General features: G+C 36.6%; 2 protein-coding genes across 10 annotated transcripts in view; one reads left to right on the top strand and one right to left on the bottom strand.

Annotated features, from left to right (window-relative positions):
• Nucleotides 1-21,155, top strand: part of cnnm1 (cyclin and CBS domain divalent metal cation transport mediator 1) — a 42,103-nt gene that overhangs the window by 3,415 nt on the left and 17,533 nt on the right. For all 5 annotated transcript variants that reach the window (XM_073919647.1, XM_021480604.3, XM_021480605.3 and 2 more), the window contains 6 exon segments: nucleotides 10,622-10,765; nucleotides 13,688-13,828; nucleotides 14,727-14,896; nucleotides 16,246-16,345; nucleotides 19,146-19,291; nucleotides 20,072-20,312. In XM_073919647.1, the coding sequence (XP_073775748.1) occupies nucleotides 10,622-10,765; nucleotides 13,688-13,828; nucleotides 14,727-14,896; nucleotides 16,246-16,345; nucleotides 19,146-19,291; nucleotides 20,072-20,312 (942 nt within the window).
• hpse2 (heparanase 2) overlaps nucleotides 1-21,155 on the bottom strand; it is a 200,682-nt gene that overhangs the window by 175,664 nt on the left and 3,863 nt on the right. The window lies entirely within an intron of this gene.

Here is a 21,155-nt window from a genome sequence, read left to right as displayed (position 1 = left end):
ACGGACCATCAAAATAAAGTGTGACCTGCTGCACTCATCCTCAGACCAACTGAGATGCAGGTGACTTTCCTTCAGCATAAGATTAAATAAGAGTTTTAGCTGTAATCATCCTTGTTGATTTATATGCAAGTGAATGCAAACAGCATATTTAGAGTTGAAAAAAAAACATACAGGCAAAAAAAAGTAGTATCTGTGACCTGATGTTTGAAGTCTGTGATGACCGTGCATTAAACAAATATCTTTAATACCTTGACAATTGCTTAACATGTTCATGACAGCCTGGAGTGCGAATTGTTGTTGCATAATAATGTGGGTTTAAACTCTGATGTAAGATGATGCTTACAGTTTGTTTACAACTTTTTATGCAGCATCTATAAGCATTTTTGATAAACAAAACCACAAACATATCAGCAACACTTAAATTCATTCATTTTCTTTTCGGCTTAGTCCCTTTATCAATCTGGGATCGCCACAGCGGAATGAACCGTCAACTTATCCAGCACATTTTTTACGCATAGTATGCCCTTCCAGCCGCAACCTATCTCTTGGCAACACCACTTAAATACAAGAATTAATTTATAATCCTGACCAATGGGTCTGCTGTATAGTCATCAATTTGCATTTTATGAATCACCAAGAACCACAGTTTCCATCTAATATAAATAAAAAACATTTTTAATGTTCTGAAAAAAGGTCATCTTGCATGGCCTGCGGGCGAATAAACTAACAGCACTTTTCATTTATGGGTGTACTGTCCTTTTAAGTATTTCTTTCTTTTGTGGAACAAATTCAATCAATAAATCAATCAAACTTTAATTATATAGAACTTTACTATACCAGGAGGCGGCCCAAAGTGCTTTACAGTATTAAAAACAAAATTAAACATTAAAACACATAAAATGGTAAGAACACAAATGTCGATAAACCAGCATTTTATACTACCGAATATTAAAAGCAAGGTTAAATAGGTTAAATATGAAGGTGCAAGACCATTAACTGCATTAAAAACAAACAACAGTAGTTTAAAATGAATTGTGGAATGAACAGGGAGCCAGTGAAGAGAGTTAAGTACAGGTGTAATGTTCTCACATTTGCGACTAGTGGTCAGGATGCGAGCTGCAGCATTTTGCACCAGTTGTAACCAATGAAGTACGGTTTACTTAATTCCAACATAGAGTGTGTTGCAATAGTCCAGAGAGCTGATAAAATCATGAACAGCCTTCTCTAGATCACGCTGGCTCAGAAATGGCTTGACTTTGGCAAGAAGGCGAAGCTGGAAAAAGCTAGCCCTGATCACTGAATTAACCAGTTTATCAAATTTTCAACTACTTTCCAAATTCACTTTCAAATTTTTAACTACATGGCTAAAATGTGGGGAAAAGCTGAGATGATTTGAGGGTTGCCAAACACAATACATGACCATTTTTAATTACATTGACTTCTAAAAAACACTGAACCTGATTAACATTAATTGAATGAAATGAAGAAAGTAACTAACACAGAAAAGACACGCAAATACACTCTCAGAAAAAAATGTTACAACATTTTACCAAAGAAGGTGCAAACCCTTGTCACTGGGGCGGTACCTTTTTATGGAACATAATTGTACCTTAAGACAAAGAAACTAATTTGTACCATTGCAGTTTGTATTTTTAAGGACATGATTTGTACCATCAGAAACCAAAATGTACCTTTGTTTTTTAAAACCTGCAGATACAATAGTGTATCTTCAACAAAGGTACAAATCTGATCCATGAAGGTACCACTACACTCACAAGACACTTTGTACCTTACCTGTGTCAAATGTATTCCTTCAAGAACTATTTAATGCTGAGATTGTAGGACTATAATAACATGAAGATGAGATTTTCATTTTTGGGTCTCTTTAAGAGCACAGTTCAGTGACTGCAGTGCAGCCTATGGGAGAACATATTGTACTATATGAAATTATAGATGAAAACCTGCTGCATAAATCTTAAATGTTAAAAGTGATGCATCACCCTGTGGTTATGTGACCTATATAGAATATACAGTTGAAGTCAGAATTAATAGCGATTTTTTTCTTTTCTTTTTTAAATGTTGCCCAAATGATGTTGAACAGATTCAGGAAATTTTCACAGTATGTCTTATTAAATTTTTTTTTCTTCTGGAAAAAGCCTTATTTGTTTTATTTCGGCTAGAATAAAAGCAGTTTCGAATTTTTTAAACACCATTTTAGGGACAAAATTATTAGCTCCTTTAAGCTTTATATTTCCCCGATAGTCTACAGAACAAACCATCATTATACAATAACTTGCCTAATTACCCTAACTTTCCTAGTTAACCTAATTAACCTAGTTAAGCCTTTAAATGTCACTTTAAGCTGTGTAGAAGTGTCTTGAAAAATATCTAGTCAAATATTATTTACTGTCATCATGGCAAAGATAAAATAAATCAGTTATTAGAAATGAGTAATTAAAACTATTATTTTTAGAAATGTGTTGAAAAATCTGCTCTCTGTTAAACAGAAATTGGGGAAAAAATAAACAAGCGGCCTAAAAATTCAGGGGGGCTAATAATTATGACTTCAAATGTATATGTATTATTATATCAAACATTTTTTCTCATATTTATGTGTTTAAACTTGGAATCTTTTGCACAACCTCATCATTTGACATCTGTAAAAGGGCCAAGCCACTGGACATGAATAATATGAATTTGTTCCCATGGCAACCAACCATCTCCATTCTGTCATCATTACTTATGGTTCAGTAAGAGAGCAAGTATTGTTTACATGCAGACGGACATATTTTGACACTCTTTTCTAGAAATCCATTACATTACTAATGTCAAGCTTTATATGAAGGTATAAGAATGTTTTCCTTTGATCCTGCCCTGCAGAAAGCCTATAGTCAGTGATGTGATATGATGTGTTCTGACTCCTGGTATGAAATCATACTTTGGCCTTTACTGCATCACTGTGGCAATTACGTAATAATGTCTTATTGAGATTGATGGTGTTTTCTATGAAGGCAAAGCTACAGAGCAGCGGCAGCCGGGGTGCAGAGTGCTATAATTCAGAGGTAATGCAGTAACCTGTCAGATTTACCGCTCTCTCTGGGTACTAGATTCACCAGATTTACCATCCCCTCTGGGCACAAACACTGGTCTGCTGTAGATATAGTAAAGAGATCATCAACACTATCAGCTCTACAAGCGCTGCAGGAATCCAGGGCAGTTAAAGCGAAGTCCCAGACTATAAATAGCATTTTCAGCACAGACTGGCACCACACTGTACTTTTTTAACCCTGGATGGAGATTAATCTTTGGGCAAGACCTCAATTTATTTTGTACCACACACACAAGAACAGTCCGAGACAAATTTGAGGTCAACTTTCCCTTAGTAGATCTCTCTCTTTTTACATATTGAAAGGTATTTGCTGTAGGATTAACTCTCATAATGGTTTAACTCAGAAATTGCTAATAAATATTTAATACTTACTCAAAAATGAATTCCTGGAACAGAAAGACTTGAATAAACCATACTCTAGTTGGTCCACTTTATTAGGTGTTATTATTTGTCGGCTGCACATCCATGATGTGAATCTCCCATTCAACCACATCCCAAAGGTGCTCTTTTAGACTGAGATCTGGTGACTCTGGAGGCCATTTGAGTACATTAAACTCATTGTGATGTTCAAGAAACCAGTCTGAGATGATTCACGCTTTATGACATGGTGTGTTATCCTGCTGGAAGTAGCCAACAGAAGATAGGTACACTGTGGTCATAAAGGGATGGACGTTGTCTGCAAAAATAGGCTGTGGAGTTGACTCTATGTTCAATTGGTACTACTGGGCCCAAAGTGTGCCAAAAATATCACCACCACCAGCCTGAACCATTGATACAAGGCAGGATGGATCCATGCTTTCATTTTGTTGATGTCAAATTCTGATGCTACCATCCGGATGTTTTTTAATCTTCTATTGTCTAATTTTGGTGAGCCTGTGCAAATTGTAGCCTCAGTTTCCCGTTCTTAGCTGACAGGAGTGGTACCCGATGTGGTCTTCAGCTGCAGTAACCCATCCGCCTCAAGGTTCAACCTGCTGTGCTTTCAGAGATGCTCCTCTGCATACCTTAGTTGTAATGAGTGGTTGAGTTACTGTTGCCTTTCTATCAGCTCAAAACAGCCTGGCCATTCTCCTCTGAACTCTGGCATCACGAGGCATTTGCACCCACAGAGCTGCCACTGGATATTTTCTCCTTTTCAGCCCATTCTCTGTAAACCCTAGAGATGGTTGAGCCTGAAAATCCCAGTAGATCAGCAGTTTCTGAAATACTCATGCCAGCATATTTGGCACCAACAAACATGCCAAATTCAAAGTCACTTAAATCATCTTTCTTCCCCATTCTGATACTCGGTTTAAACTGTAGTAGATTGTCTTGAGCATGTCTACATGCCTAAATGCATTGAGTTGCTGCCATGTGATTGGCTGGTTGCGTTAACAAGCAGTTGGACAGGTGTATCTAATAAAGTGGCCGTTAAGTGTGAAAATTTATATATATATACACTGATTGGACCAAAAGGTATCAACATGTTTTGGCATAAACATGTAATCTGCGCTGATTGGTCCGATGACCCAGTCTGTTGCGATTGGTCGATTGCGTTCAGCGCGAGACAGAGAGAAATGCCCACCACAGCTTATCAACAGTGTTGAAGTAATCAGAGTCCAGAATGTATTTGTGAGCCCAATGGAGGCAATAGAGTCTGTTCAAAGATACAGCATATTATTAGTGATAAATTTAGAAACCTGAAATCACAGAGGATTTGTTTGATCATCATTTGCTTGGCAACATTCTGTGTTTCTTGTTCTAATAATCACATTACAATTGTTATATTAAGAATCACAATGCAGCCCTAAAATACTACAATTTAGATCCTAATTTTGTCATACATTTAGCATGATTATTCCTTTTTTTGAGATATGATGATGAATCTTTAGACATTAGATGGGTTTGAAACGGCACAATAAATAAAGAAGTAAATGAAGTATCATGATTTTGGGAAGAGCTGTCCCTTTAAGTCTAAGTTCCTGCAAGTGCTTCTCTGTGCAGAAACATCAGGGCAGATTAGCTGCAGCGGTGACCTTTTGGTCCAATCAGTGTCTCAGCTTGGAACCATATGGACAAGAAGAGCAGAGGATCTGCTTCCTCACACTGAGAGCATCCGAGCTGCCGGTCTTTGAAGCTTCAGCCTGGAGTGAGCATATTACAGCGGGGATAATGAAATATGCAGGCTCAACCTTTCCCTTTGCAGTCAGTTAAATAAGGCAGATGCTGAACAGCAGGTAAAGGTGAAGCTGAATAAACTGACCTTTTTCTGAAGACTAAGCTACAGAAGTGGGAAAAGGTGCACTAAAAATTCCACACAATTCCTTCATGCTTTCCCAACACAAATCAATCTTTTCAGTCTCTGATAAATATAAAATGTTAAATTTAAAGAGCCCCTATTATGCATTAAAAAATGTCATATTTTGGTTTTGGGGGTCTCCAACAACAGGCTGATATGCATTCAAAGTCAAAAAACACTTTCATTCTCTTATAATATGCATTTATGTTTACCTAATTATCCCAACGACTCCTATAAGATTCGTTCAGCGATTCATTTGTTCCCAAACCCCTCCTTAGCTTGATGTTAATCTGCGCTGATTGGCCCGATGACACAGTCTGTTGCGATTGGTCGATTGCATTCAGCGCGAGACAGAGAGAAATGCCCACCACAACTTATCAACAGTGTTGAAGTAATCAGAGTCCAGAATGTATTTGTGAGCCCAATGGAGGCAATAAAGTCTGTGTTCAAAGATACAGAATATTATTAGTGATAAATTTAGAAACCTGAAATCACAGAGGATTTGTTTGATCATCATTTGCTTGGCAACATTCTGTTTTTCTTGTTCTAATTTTGCTTCTCTGTCCTTTAAAGAATAAAGATGCCCATAAAAATAGATTTCAAAAGGTCCAAAATCCTAAATAACATCACTTTACTGTTGAGTCATGTCAGAACAAAATGGTTTTATTCACAGTAACTCTGTTTGTTGGTAAAATCAACAATTTTAAAAAGTTTAAAATGTTTTTAATGAAACTAAGACTAAAAGTACATTGCAGACATAGTAATTATGAAATATATTACTAATTTATAAATACTAATTTAATGATGTAAATAATAGTTTACTGCCATTCATTACTACTTACTACAGTGGACTTTGAAGTTGCTTCCTTGCATAAATTCACCTAAAAATGTCAATTCTGTCATAATTTACTCAAATTTACTCAGTGTCTTATTTTTGTTTAACACAAGGCAAGATATACTGAACAGTGTTTCCTTTATGACTTTTTCCAGCTGTGGTGGCAGGCCTTACACACAGATCTTCCAACTACCTATGGCGTTATTTCAATGACATATGTCGTGAGCGCAGTAATAAAAGTTAAGATTGCATTCATGTAATACGAGCATGCAAATCTTTTTGCTTGCATGCCAATATCCTCTGTTCATGCACAAAACTTCTCGTACGCCTTCAATTATATGCTGTTCAAGCGAAGATTTTCTAGTGTGCTCACAAATAAACGCTGCTGACGGATGATTTAGTGCGTTTATATAACAAGTCTCCATTTATTAGATTTTCTAGGAATATTTATGAACGTCATCAATAGAATACAGAACAGCATTGATGTGTCCTGAAGTAAGATGAAATGGCCATAAACTCCAGCAAGATAAATAATATAAAATATATATAATAATATTTGTTATAATTATTGTATAATAATTATTGTTAACTTCTGGCCGCAGACATATGCGTTCTATAGCTGATTAACCATGTGGATGGATGATAACAGCCTTCTGAGCCTACCAGTAGGCATAGAAGGCCCCTTCTGGCCCATATCTATCAGCTGATAACCACTGATAAACCCATTTATTCGAGTGATAGCATTCGAATCAGCTGCACGCATCACCAGTCAGTCAGTCAGCATGTAACCCTAAAGGGTTAAACAAATAACACACAGCACTACTACGATTACAGAAACATTCGCTCTGTTATAATTCACTTAAATTTTAATATGTTATGTTTTGTTGTGATTATAACCGACTAAAAAGAAAAAACTGAAGGTTCTGAATGAGAAGCTGTAATGTAGCCGTGGCAGGATTGCATTTTGGTGTGGCGCCCCGCCATAGAAGAATGAACATGGCAGAAACCATGTTGAAGAATGATGGAAAAAACAGCCATCGACTACCATAGCATTTTTTAAACCAAGCTTTAAGTAGGACATGATCTGGTCATTTTTGAGCAAGATGCTAATGGTCTAATCTGAATCAATGATTTATGCTAAGCTAAGCTGAAAGTGCTCGCGCCAGACACAGATATTGGCTAAATGGGGACTTCTAGGGGACTGAAGCGGGTGGGTGCTCATTTAAGCTCAAGGTCAGATGCCATTCGCATGCTTCACGAACACCAACGTGAAAAAAGAAAAAAGCAATCAGCATGTAAAATTGTGTACATATGCCTTCATATGCCTTGAGTTGTTATTCTATTTAGAAAGCAGACATCAGTTCAGCAGTTTTTCTTGCCATTCTCGGCTACACACACTGTGCTTTATTTAGCATTTGTCTTGCTCTGCGTCACATGAGTAGAGTGCGGTGCCAGCTTTAACGAGTTCACTTGCTGGCACAGCGGCTGTGGGAATGGCAGGGACGTCCATGTGTGTGTATGTGTGTTATATAAGAGCGTAGTGATGTAATGCAGTTCCCTGAACATCAGCTCTGAGGTGTGTGTGTGTGTGTGTGTGTGTGTATCCAAGTGTGCTGCATTGCCCTGCTCTTCACCTGATCCTGCAGAGTCTTGACTTTCATGTGCACGTGCGTTCACTGTCAATGAAAAGCAGAGCGGCTTCTGAACGTTAGCTTCTCTATCCAAAGGTTGAGGATTATTTGATTTAATCCTCTCCGACAGCAATGATATTCCAAATCTGGCCTGAATGATGGTTAATAGAAATGCTTGCCGGGGATGTTTTGTTTTTGCATTGTTGAAAGCCTCCGTCTGGGATTTCAGTGAACAATATTAAATTCCTTTAATATTTCAGATTATGAGCTTTGAGTTGATAGTTTTTATATTTTTGATTTATGCATTATGAAAACACAATTTTGCTTTAATTAGCTTTAAGACGTTTAGCTTTTTAGAACTCTTTTTCATTCATTCATTTTCCTTCGGCTTAGTCCCTTATTTATCAGGGGTTGCCACGGCAGAATGAACCGCTCACTATTCTGGAATGTTTTATGCAGCAGATGCTCTTCCAGCTGCAACCCAGTACTGGGAAACAACCATACACTCATACAATAAGACCAATTTAGTTCATGAATTCACCTATAGCACATGTCTTTAGACTGAGGGGAAACCAAAGCACCCGGGGAAAATCCACGCGAACACATGGAGTACATGCAAAATCCACACAGAAATGCCAACTGGCCCAGCCGAGGCTCGAACCAGCGACCTTCTTGCTGTGAGGCGACAGTGCTAACCACTGAGCCACCGTGCTGCCCTGTCATAACTCTTTTTGTAAATGGGGCGGATTTGGTACAGCATCAAGCTGTTGGTTTCTTCTGTTGGTGCCAATATAGATTTAACAACCCCATATTTCAGTAACAGCTTGTTTGTTTGCTGAGCTGCATTAAATGAAACGGATGCCCTTTCAGCTCCAACCTATCACTGGGAAACATCCATACACACTCATTCACACACATAGATTACGGAAAATTTAGCTTAGCCAATTCAACTATAGCACGTTTTTGGATTGTGGGGGAAACCGGAGCACAGAACTATTTACAAGATACAATTAACTTAACTAACTGTTTTCTGTTGTAATACATTTTAAAGAATATTTTATTCGCTTGTAGTTTATTTTTTTGCAGCCATTTATGATTCTTCTAATACTGTACTCTGTTTATTTGGTCCTGAGGAAATATTTGTTATCATTTATAATTTTTACTGTAAACTAATTAAGTCCAATACAAGTAATTTTTAGCATTTTTGTAATCCGTTTTTCCTGCAGATGGTGTCACATGTAGAGGTAGTAGTCATTTTGTACTATCACTCACTGTATGCACATGAGCATTATATTTCCTAACATAAAACCCAAATAGACATCGTGATCATTCATTAAAAGAAGCAAACATGAACTAGATGTCAGGAAAGTCATTAATAAGCAGCTTTTTTTAAGACTCAACAACAATCAAAAAAATCAGATTTTTAGCTCAGTCAGCGCTATCATCAGAGCTGCAGGGCTTCCCAAACCCCATTGCGTAATCCCTCAGCAGCGCAGTTTACACAAGGTCAGGTCTGAATCTTCACAACTGTCATAGTAAATCTCTTCATCAGCCTTCAGATCAGCAACTCTTCATGGCATACAAAGTTCATCCCCAGAAACAATGCAAAAGACTGAGCAGCAGCACTTGCAGGCGTCCAGAGGGGAACATAAATGGACAGGGCTTAATTTACTAAAGTTATGCGCCTATTGATTTTGCACACTTTGCCTAATGACTTTATTGATTCATGGGTTGATTTAATAACACTGCAAATTTAGTGAAATTAGATGTACAATAAATGCAGACGTGGAGAGTAAGCAAGTATTTGACTTTCTTTTTTCCTAGTCAAAGTACTTCAGAGCATTGGTGTTTTGGGAGACTTTGCTATTTTTAAAGCATGATATTGTCCTTTTTACTTCACTACTAAAATTAAACACTAAAGATGTGTTAGCAGTGTTAATTTATGAACAAGCTGATTTATTTCAGTTCAATTCTGTTTAATATTTTTTTGTGAATTTGACTGATAATCATTATATCTGTTTTTAAGTTACAACTCACTGATTCAAATGATCCAGTCACAGCGAGTCTCCAGTTAACGATTCATTTTACAAATTACAATTTCCAATCCCAGATTGTGTACCTTTCCAAATTCTGTGCCCCTATCTCTCCCACTTTACTTCCTATCATTCTGTCAAATGGCAAAAATAAAAATGAATTCACTGTATTCTCTAATCTGACTTAAAATGAGCCAAGAATGGGCCATCCTCTGAACTTTCCATTTATGAACACGATTCTTTTGAGCTGATAGCTTTTTAAAGCTTTTTTTTTAGCTAAAATATTACATTTTTACATTTATTTCTGAATTAATGCTATCTAATTAAGTCTCTTCTTAAGTCAAAATTTTACGAATTCAAATAATCCAATCAGGACGAGTCTCAAGTTAACGATTCAATGATTCAAATTATAGAGACTTTGATTAAAGATTCACTTAAGTCTAATTTGAAAAGGAGTGTTATGATTTTTATTCAGGTATCTGTATGATCATGCACATAATTTATTTGTATACTTCATCCACATCTGCATACAGATTATTAGTGTAATTAGTGCAGATAATTAGCACTTCTTCTGTGTATTGCCTCTTCTTGTTGATTGCTGAATGCCTCCTCAATTGTAAGTCACACTGGACAAAAGCATCTGCTAAATTAAAATGTAAATGTGGTATATAGCTAAATCGCATTTGCATAACTCCTCCCCTGATGCTTCTATTTCTCTTTGTTTCCACCGTAAAGGGAAATCTCATCTGGCCATCGTACAGAGGGTCAATAATGAAGGAGAAGGAGATCCTTTTTATGAAGTCATGGGCATCGTCACTCTGGAAGACGTCATCGAGGAGATCATCAAGTCCGAGATTGTGGATGAAACAGACCTCTACAGTAGGTGTTCTTTAAATATGGCTACAGTTGCAAAAAGAGCAATTTTAGGCGGAACATTTCTTCTAGACAGCCATTGCAGAGCGTCTGACTGATCGAAAAGCTTCCCAGATCCCTGCTGCTTCCTCATGCATAGTCGATAACACCGTGACCCTGTTGCAAATAATTACTGCACTAATTAGATTCTAGAACTCTGTGTTATTTGCCTTTTCTCTGCAATTATCAGTTCGGATTTAATCATGATTAAAAGTGGGGAGAGTGAGGTTAGGCTAGCCTATTGAAAAGCGGTACTATTATGGTTTTAAGAGCTCCTTTGGTATCTAATGTTGTAGTTTGAGCATAGAACTCACTCAGACAACTCCATTGAATGAGTTTTCTTCTGCAGACGTCTCAAATGTAGTATCCCACATTTAAATAAACTAAGGAGGCAGGGCCTGGTTGAGTTGTGGTAGTAGTGTGTTGTCCAAGCTGACGGTTGGTTTTTGGGCTTCGTCGGTCAGGCCAGTTGGTTTGAAGAGTTCACACAACTTGAGCTCAAGGGATCCTCGAGCCCAGGGCTCCCTCCTGTTTGCAGAGTGAGAGAGGAGTGGCTAAGGTAAACTACATTGGAAAGGAAAGATACTGATGCTGGGAACTAAACAAAGTGCCCAGTTGGCTTAGTCTGTTACAAATGATGCATATCTTTGGATGGTGGGGGAAACCCATGCGGGCACGAGGAGAACATGCAAACTCTGCTCAGAAAAACCCTGTGTCATCCAATCTAAGAGAAAAAGGAGGATAAGGGGAGGAAGGGGGTTTCTTCCAGACGAAGATAAATGTAGAATGAAGACTGTGGTTATATAGTAACTTAAGAATCATATGATTGGAGGATCATGATTAGCTAATGCGGGAGCGGCTTTGGTAAATCACAAGCAAGTGATCCTCTCGAAATTAGTTTATAAATAAACCTCACTTGATGTGTTCCACATGTAGCCTCTCATCGGGTTAATGTCAGATCTTGTTGGCCCAGTTCAGCATGTCTGGTTATTCAGCAGTGAATCAGAGAGCAAGTTGATGTAGTGAAGTGATGTAGCAATTAAAAAAAATTAAGTCAGAAAGGAGCACAAAGAGGTCGGTTGTAATTTTGTCACATTTCTCAAATATTTGCAAATGATATGGATTATTAAGACATGCAGACATAGGTATCAGACATACAGTGTTTGCATGGGCGAATCCCTCCGAGCTGAGGGGCAATTGCTGTGAGAATGGTACTAAACACTGCCTTGTTTCCAGTTTGCTCTATGGACATCTGAAGTTCCGATTTCCTATCAGTAACAAGAAAACAGACTACTGCTTCCTGTGATGTGGAAAGACACATCCTCCTATGCATGTAAAACACACTATTGTTTCAGTTGGCTTTGGTGTGTTTACGCGCAGCATTTTGGTTCAGACGGAACCAGACGTGGGCTGACATGAGGCGACAACACAGTTGGGTTTTGTCGGTGATAGTTGTTCGCCGTCTTCTTGGTGTGTCCGGCCCTAAAAGATGCTGATTCACAGATCTAATATACTAATACACATGAAATGTGTGGTTTACATTGAAATATTTAACCAACTTGTGTGGAATATTTGTGCTTTCATTTATTTATTTATATTTACAATGGCTAATTACTTCACATGACCTATTGCACTAAACAAAATCTACATAAAGATTATTAATTCTAAATAATGAGGGCTGTAAATCCTCTGATATTGCATTTTCTGCTTTGTTTTCAATATTTCACATCTTTTGCATATTCTCTAGACCAGGGGTCACCAACCTTTTGGAAACTGAGAGCTACTTCTTGGGTATCGTTTAATGTGAAGGGCTACCAGTTTGATACACACTTCCTAATAACAAATTTGCTCAATTTACTTTTAATTTTATGTTATTAATAATTAATGATATTCATCTATGTGAAGACACTGATCATGTTAATGATTTCTCACAATAGTTGTCAACAATGATTGGAAACAGATAAATATCAACCAATGCAAGTGTGATTTAAAAAGAATAGCTACAAAAAATATTAGATGCAGCTTACTGGTATGTGGTGCTATGGTAAGCTAATTTTATAACAGGTCCACGGGCAACTCATGTGATCCTTGCAGTCTACCTGGTGCCTGCGGGCACCATGTTGGTGACCCCTGTTCTAGACCAATGTTTCTCAATTGGTGGGTCGCAACCCAAAAGTGGGTCGTGGGAACATTTAAAGTGGGTCGCAAAGTGTGTGTCAAAAAACAACAAAGTTGAATTTTTAACTTATTTTGGCTTTTATTTTGAAATGCGTGCGCGACAACCCTACTGTTTGGCATGAGAAATTACATTTAATTATAGCAACAAATATGTCGAAGTGCAAGTACGACCCCGAATATGTTAAGAATGGATTTACATATATTGACGACAAAAAAAAGACTTAAAGCCTCAGTGTGTCATATGTAGTGAGGTGCTCTCACAAGAGAGCATGAAACCTTCTAAATTAAAACGACATTTAGAAACCTGACAACATGTTTTATTAACAGTTCACTTTGGTTCATGGTAACTGAACCTTTCCTTACCCTAACCACTGTTTATAGTATTTGTTGTTTTTACTTCGTAATATTTCTATAATTTGATACATTTTGTTAAATGACAGCAATAACATATAGTTTGTTTGTAAGTCTTGGTAATTTTCTTATGATTGATCTGTCCCTACTTGTGTATGTTAACAAATAAATACAAATTAATTATAATTCCTAAAATTGTATTATAGTTCCTAAAAATTTGGGTCGCGGCTTGATGACCATGTAAAAATGTGGGTCCAATGGCCAAACCAGTTGAGAACTGCTTCGATTTGAGGTACTTTAAGGATCTGTATAACATTTGTGTGTGTGTGTGTGTGTGTGTGTGTGTGTGTGTTTGTGCAGCTGATAACCGTACAAAAAGGAGAGTGTCTCACCATGAAAGGAAACTACAAGATTTTTCCATATTTAAGCTGTCAGAGAGTGAAATGAAGGTCAAAGTTTCACCACAGCTTCTGCTCGCCACACATCGCTTTCTGGCCACAGGTAAACTCATAATTCACAACTGTAGAAAAGATTCAGGTCTGTTAATGATAGTTTGGCAAGTTTTTGAGAGTTAATAAAAACACGTTAGTCTTAAGGTTATCTGCATACTCTAAAACAAAGACATGATTTTAATTTAGAACAGGGGTGCCCAAACTTGGTCCTGGAGGGCCGGTGTCCAGCATACTTTAGTTCCAACCCCAATTAAACACCACTGAACCAGCTAATCAATCTCTTACTAGGTATATCAAAACTTCTAGGCAAGTGTGTTGAAGGAAGTTGGAGCTAAACTATGCAGGACACCGGCCCTCCAGGACCGATTTGGATATCAATGATTTTGTTTCTGTTAGTAAGAATCAAGATTTTTTTTATCTTCTGACCAATCAACTCTTTAGTATCTGAAGCGTCTTTACCCCAACAATTTATTCATGTGATACTGAGACTTCTTGCTGAGGGTCCACCTAAAAACACTTGCATATATGGAAATAATAGACAGTATTTCCATCATCACTGCATCATGCTGCAGTGTGAACACACACAGTTTGCTCTGTTCCAAATACCCAACAGCACAGAGCAAACCATATCAGCAAAACAAAATGCTAATGGACATTAATTTAAAGGGAGCGGAGCTACTCGATATGTCCCACCCTGTTTTTATGTTTCATTTGAAGAGATATCACACATTGAACAAAGCTGTACATTTAATATTGTACATTAAAGGAACTCCAGGTTACCTTTAAATCACATAAAACACAAAGCCTCATTTGACGAAGTAAAGTATCTCCTGATCGATCGCAGCATTGAAAATCATTAATAAATGATGAAGAATCAGAATGTTGCGTTTTACTGTCAGTACCATAAAGGCATGTATTATTCTGTCTCCTCTCTTTTCTGTTGGCAGAAGTCGAGCCTTTTAAGTCGACTCATCTGTCAGAGAAGATCCTCCTGCGACTGATAAAGCACCCCAGTGTTGTGCTGGAACTCAAGTTTGATGAGAAGAACAAGCGCTCACCAAAACACTACCTCTTCCTGCGCAACAAGCCTGTCGATTACTTCGTCCTCATACTGCAGGTTAAGCACTAAGAAAGACTTGAAAAGAAAATGGTTGATAATGCAAAATATTTATATTTACATTATTAAAAATGTAATTTGTTTCGGTTGCTATGCTGTTTATTTGCCTATAAATTATAATGAACCAATGAAATGAATATATATGTACATTACTAAGTTATATAACATTATTTTACATAAAAATGTGAAATTATTATGTTATTGGACACCACTGTAGGTGGAGCAAAAAAGGTTTCAAATAAAACCAAAACTGCTCCTTTTTTAACTAAATAGTTTTGCTCGAAAATTAACATGTAACAAAGTATATTTAAAAATAGATATAATTTAAAAACAGTACATACAGGTAGGAAGTTTAATGTGGTGCCTTGTTATTTGCGGCAGTTATGTTTTAAAAATAACCCACAATAGGCGAAATCCTCAAAGTATTCAGCTTTATTCTTTTTTACAATTTTTAGAGAATAAAAAAATGTGTGTGTATATATATATATATATATTTATATATATATATATAGTTTTAAAGCTGTAAAACCCCTCACTTCACAATTTATACACTTTTCTCAGACAGGCATTAACATCTCTCTCATTTAAACACTCTAAAAGTTCAAGTTTTTTATAGAAAATAAGTCCAATATTATAGAATAAAACCAAAGATCAAAACCTGTTTTCAGGAGCAAACATTCACTGCTCTCAGCAAAAGGTTCATAAAGCTTTTTAGCTCTGTGCGTATAATATTGTCATCCAGCATTACGCTTTTCTCCAGTCTCTGATCCACAAAGCTAAAGCAAACTCCATGCTTAAGAGGGTCGCACACACGCTGCGCACATGACAGTTTGAAGTAACACACACTGTACACGCACATTCGCATGTTATTCATTCATTCATTCATTTTCTTTTCGGCTTAATCTCTTTATTAATCAGGGGTCGCCACAGCAGAATAAACCTCCAACTTATCCAGCCTATTGCAACGGATACCTTTCAGTCGCAACCCAACACTGGGAAACACCCATACACTCTCACATTCACACTCATCCACTATGGCCAAGATTTTAGATTTTACAATTCACCTGCACCGCATGTCTTTGGACTGTGGGGGAAACCGGAGCACCCGGAGGAAAACTATTGCGAACATGGGGAGAACATGCAAACTCTTCTCAGAAATGCCAACTGACCCAGCCAGGGCTCAAACCAGTGACCTTCTTGCTGTGAGGCGATCATGTTACACACCTAGCAACCGCTGTTACTTGCCTTTGAGTCACATTGGCTTTCTCAATCCAACATCAATGTGCATCAACAAACGTTAGCATCAATTGTATGCTGTAATCTCTCTCTCTCACTCTCTCTCTCCACAGGGTCGGGTTGAGGTCGAGATTGGTAAAGAAGGCTTAAAGTTTGAAAATGGCCCGTTCACATACTATGGTTTACCTGCTGTCATGACCATCCTACCCACAGGTTAGTTTATTACTGTCAGAACTGATCACTGCAGCTAAACAGAGCCTTGTGAATTAAAATCAACCTGAGCTCCCAGAATATCTCAAACGAGGCTTTCCTGCAGTAAAAGCATTAATGAGCAATTAAAAACGGATCCTCCAGCAGCAGCTCTCCTGAGATAACGAAGACTGAAAAATCGACATGCAAATCTTAAGAGAGTCGAGTCGGGTAATTACAGACACACTCGTCTGCCCACTCAGCCAAAATGACACGCTATTATTATATAAGGATGAAAATCTCATAAGCCCAGCAGCACCAAAATAGCAGAAATAACTTTAAGGATAGAGACTTAAGTCCTTGTTGAAGGGATTAATGAAGAAGTGTCATATCTTTACTATACACCATCACTCTCTATAAATATTTTGATATAAATATATTTATACACAGAAAGTAAAGCTACACTGTTGATTCAGCTCCACAAACCAACACAATTCAACCAGGATAATGAGCTAATGAGACCTGACAGATACATGAGCATCTCAAATGAGCATGCAAAGACACTCTGTGTGCTTTTCGCTTTTAAAATCACTGTCACTAAAAGGCTTTTCTACTTTTTCAAAACTTCAGGTCTTTTTAGACTTTTATTACATTTAAATTTATTCATTAGCAGATGCTTTTATCTGAAGTGACTTAAAAATGAGGAATACATTAAGTGATTTGATAAAGAGGCGAATAAATTACTAAAAGTGGTCACAACACAAAATTTTAGCCGTTGTTTAAAAAATAAACCTAAAATAGAAGTAAAAAAAATTAAATTAAATCAATTAAATTTAATTATCCAGCTTAAAGGGCCATGAAACCCACTCTTTCAGTTCAAGTCTACCTCACAATTCCTTTAAAAAATGCTTTGTAATGGGCATGGACCTCTGCGAGCAGACGAAGAGTTCAGAATGACCAAGAGGCGACACTCAATAGAACGTTCCATTGCACCAGCAGCGGCCAGCAACAGCCCCAGATTCCGCCATTTTGTAGTGAAAGCAGTCGGCTGTCCATTGGATCTCATTGCTGTCACGATGGCAAGCAGCTGATTTGTTTTTTTATTTATTTACTTAAAAAGCACATTAAAGCTGAGATACAACCTGAAAGACACAATACAACACTTACTATCACAATCATCAGCGCTTTTAATAGTTGATTTGACAGACTTATAGTATGCTGCTGTCTATTGAAGTTTTCAATCCAAAATGGCTGACGCCATCTAGTGGCTGTTTCCTAAATTGCACTAGAGTGTCGCGTCTTGGTGATTCTATGCTCTTTGGAGCAGAGGGAGAAGTTGGCGTGGCCGGCAGAGCAGGGGTAAAAGAGGGGAGGACCAACTGTCAATTGGCTCACAAAATGACACACAAACCATGTGGACACCAATGATTTTATAGTTTTCAAAGTTAAAATGCAAAGAAATAAACAGTAATTTAATGCCCTGCTACATTTGTTAATAGTTATTTCATATACACAACCACAATTTGTTGTATCATCATAAAGATAATTGTGTTTATATGAACACTATAAATGAGGAGGACTTCTCTCCTCGTCAATGCCCGGCTCTGAATGCAGACACAGTGGATAGAGATGCAGCAGGGCTCTTGCCCTGTCTATTTCAACTATTAACCCTGCCGGTAATCTGGAGGATTTTAAACAGGCGAACACATGCAGCACTGATATAGATGATGTGTCTCAATGGTAATAAAATCCACTGATAAAAGTCAAAGTCAGCTATTCTCTACTTCTTGTACAGCTCTCCCCAAAAAAAATACTTGCTGCAAACCAACAGCTTTGCTGTATCGGCCCTGACAGAATCATGGGGAAAAACATGCAACAAACCCTGTGGATCAAAGAACGCGGTTTCACCCAGTCATTGGGTCACAGTTTGGCAGGTCTGCCTTGCTTTCGGAAAGCATGTACTCTCATGAATAATTAAGGAGCAAGGTCTTCTCATAGGATAAGAAAACTCCGCTATGAATAATAATGAGAAACCAACACCTCATCACTCCACTAGCAGATTAATGCCACGGCATCAATTTTGATCTCACCCTAAAAAAAATTTAAACCCAGAAGAAGAAATTAGCTGACAATTGCTTAAATTTTTCCAGTTTTCCACACAATTAAAGCAAACAGGTGCTAACGGTGTCTTTACTAATGCTCAAATACACATCTGTAAAATAAAAATAAAAAGTAGTTTAGGGTATCTTGAACCTTTAAGTGCTATTTTTAATCAGTACTTGGGACAAGTTTTATTTATTAGATCAAATGTCTAATACAATTTTAAATAAAAGCAGTACTTTTTTTTATAAGTGCACCTGATAAAAACAGTATACAGAAACATTTTGATTGACATTCTCCCTCTTACATGTCATCAGAAGGGGAAAGCCCCGCCTATAAGTGACAATCTCTCCCTCATTAGCAGAATAACAGCCCTGAGTGAGAAGCAGCTGATTTGAATCTGCTGCTATGCCAAGGGACAGGTATTTTTAGCTTCGCCCCTTTTTAAAAAATAAGGCTGGGAGCACAATCTTATTTGAATTTAAAGCGACAGTCACCAAATTGGCACACTTTGCATCAAAACTTAAAAGGGGCAGTTTCAAAGAGTTATTAAAAATATATTCATGGGGTATTTTAGCTGAAACTTTACATACACACTCCGGGGACATAAGAGACTTATTTTACATCTTGTAAAACGGGGCATAATAGGTATTCTTTAAAGTACCCTTAATGTTTAATGTACTATAGAACATGTCCTGTTTAATTAATTAATTTATCTATTTAGTCCACAGATCCCCATCCCGGAGCAGCGGTCTCAACCATTCAGATACCACCATTCATGGAGGTAGTTTGGGTCAGCTGAGCATCAGCGGAGGACCGTATTTACCAGACTATTCAGTTCGCCAGCTCACAGACCTACAGATCATTAAGGTAAATTATATAATGCAAAAAATATTAAAATGTATTATTATATTATATTATATTATAATTATATTATACTATAATATTTTATATTATATTTTATTATATTATACTATACTATATTATATTATACTATATTATATTATATTTTATTTTATTATACTCTACTATATTATATTATATTATATTTTATTATATTATACAATATTACATTATATTTTATTATATTATACTATACTATATTATATTATACTATATTATATTATATTTTATTATATTATACTATATTATATTATACTATATTATATTATATTTTATTATATTATACTATATTATATTATATTATACTATATTATATTATATTATATTATTTTAAATTATACTATATGCGAGTATGAAAATTATAAAAATGGTTTATTTGTGAATTTCTCCCTCATGCATGAAAACGAAAAAGGACATTTTCCTTAGGCTAGTCAAATTTATATATGTACATTATGTATACTTGCACCTTTATATTAAAATAACTAACCTAAACCTAATAAATTAATACTTTTTCAGTAAGGATTTATTAAACTGAATCAAAAGGAACAATATAAAAATGGATAGTTCAATCAAAGATCTTTATTTTTTATTGATTTATTAAAGTAACCTATAATAATTAATCTATTTCTATTCCTTAAAGAAAAAAATAATTCTAATAAGGTACATATGAGTACCTAAAAACCCCAACAATGTACCTTTTAAACGTGTTTTCTTTATTTAGTGTATGTTCCTCAATACTTTTTCCAGATCACTCGTAATCATTATCAGAACGCACTGACAGCGACGCGCATGGACAGCTCTCCACAGACCCCAGACGCAGACAGTCACGCAGCCGGAGAAAGAATGACAATCCCGGAGACTCGCTCCAACAGCATCGCCCTCCCTCTGACCGAACCACGGCCCTGTCTGACCCGCTTCCACCAACACATTCACCTCTACAGACAACCAGACAGCACCAGCACGCTCAACGAGAGGAACTGCATCGTCCGTGAGTACATTCTCACTCTCAGTATAAACCTTAAAAATAAATACTGCTGCAGAATGTAAAGTGATCCAATCATTGGATTAGGGATCTTAGATAGCATCTTACAGTAGAGAAGATTCGGTACTCCACCAAAGGTTGCAATCAAAAAGTCAAAGTCTTATTTGGCACCCAGTGCTGACATATATAGAGCAAATGGATTTAATATTGTTGTTTATAGTATATTATGTTGTTCATTTGTTTCTCACATTTTTTCTTCACTCCATTTTCTTTAAATGTGTATTTATATTATTTTATATATTTTTTAACCCTGTTGCGATTCATTGTGCATGTTTATTTTATCTTTACCATGATGACAATAAATAATATTTTACTAGATATTTTTCAAGACACTTTTATACAACTTAGTGACATTCAAAGGCTTAACTAAGTTAATTATAGGCAGGTTAGGGTAATTAGGCAAGTCATTGTATAAATGTCATTGTATAACTTCTATCTATCGAAAACAATATATAGCTTAAAGGGGATAATAATTTTGACCTTAAAATGGCTTTTAAAAATTTAAAAACTGTATATATATATATATATACAGTGGAAGTCAGAATTATTAGCCCCCCTTTGAATTTTTCTTTTTAAAATATTTCCCAAATTATGTTTAACAGAGCAAGGACATTTTCACAGTATGTCTGATAATATTTTTTCTTCTGGAGAAAGTCTTATTTGTTTTATTAAAATGGTCGTGCCCAACTGAGTCTGGTTCTCTCAAGGTTTTTTTTCTTCACTCCCATCAGGTGAAGTTTTTTTTTCCCTCTCCGCTGTCGCCACTGCCTCGCATGGTTCAGGACTGGT

The sequence above is a fragment of the Danio rerio genome, chromosome 13 (genome assembly GCF_049306965.1).
Source record: "Danio rerio strain Tuebingen ecotype United States chromosome 13, GRCz12tu, whole genome shotgun sequence".
NCBI classification, from domain to species: domain Eukaryota; kingdom Metazoa; phylum Chordata; class Actinopteri; order Cypriniformes; family Danionidae; genus Danio; species Danio rerio.
Note: the sequence above shows the minus strand (reverse complement) of the source record. Positions and strands in the feature narration are given on the sequence as shown.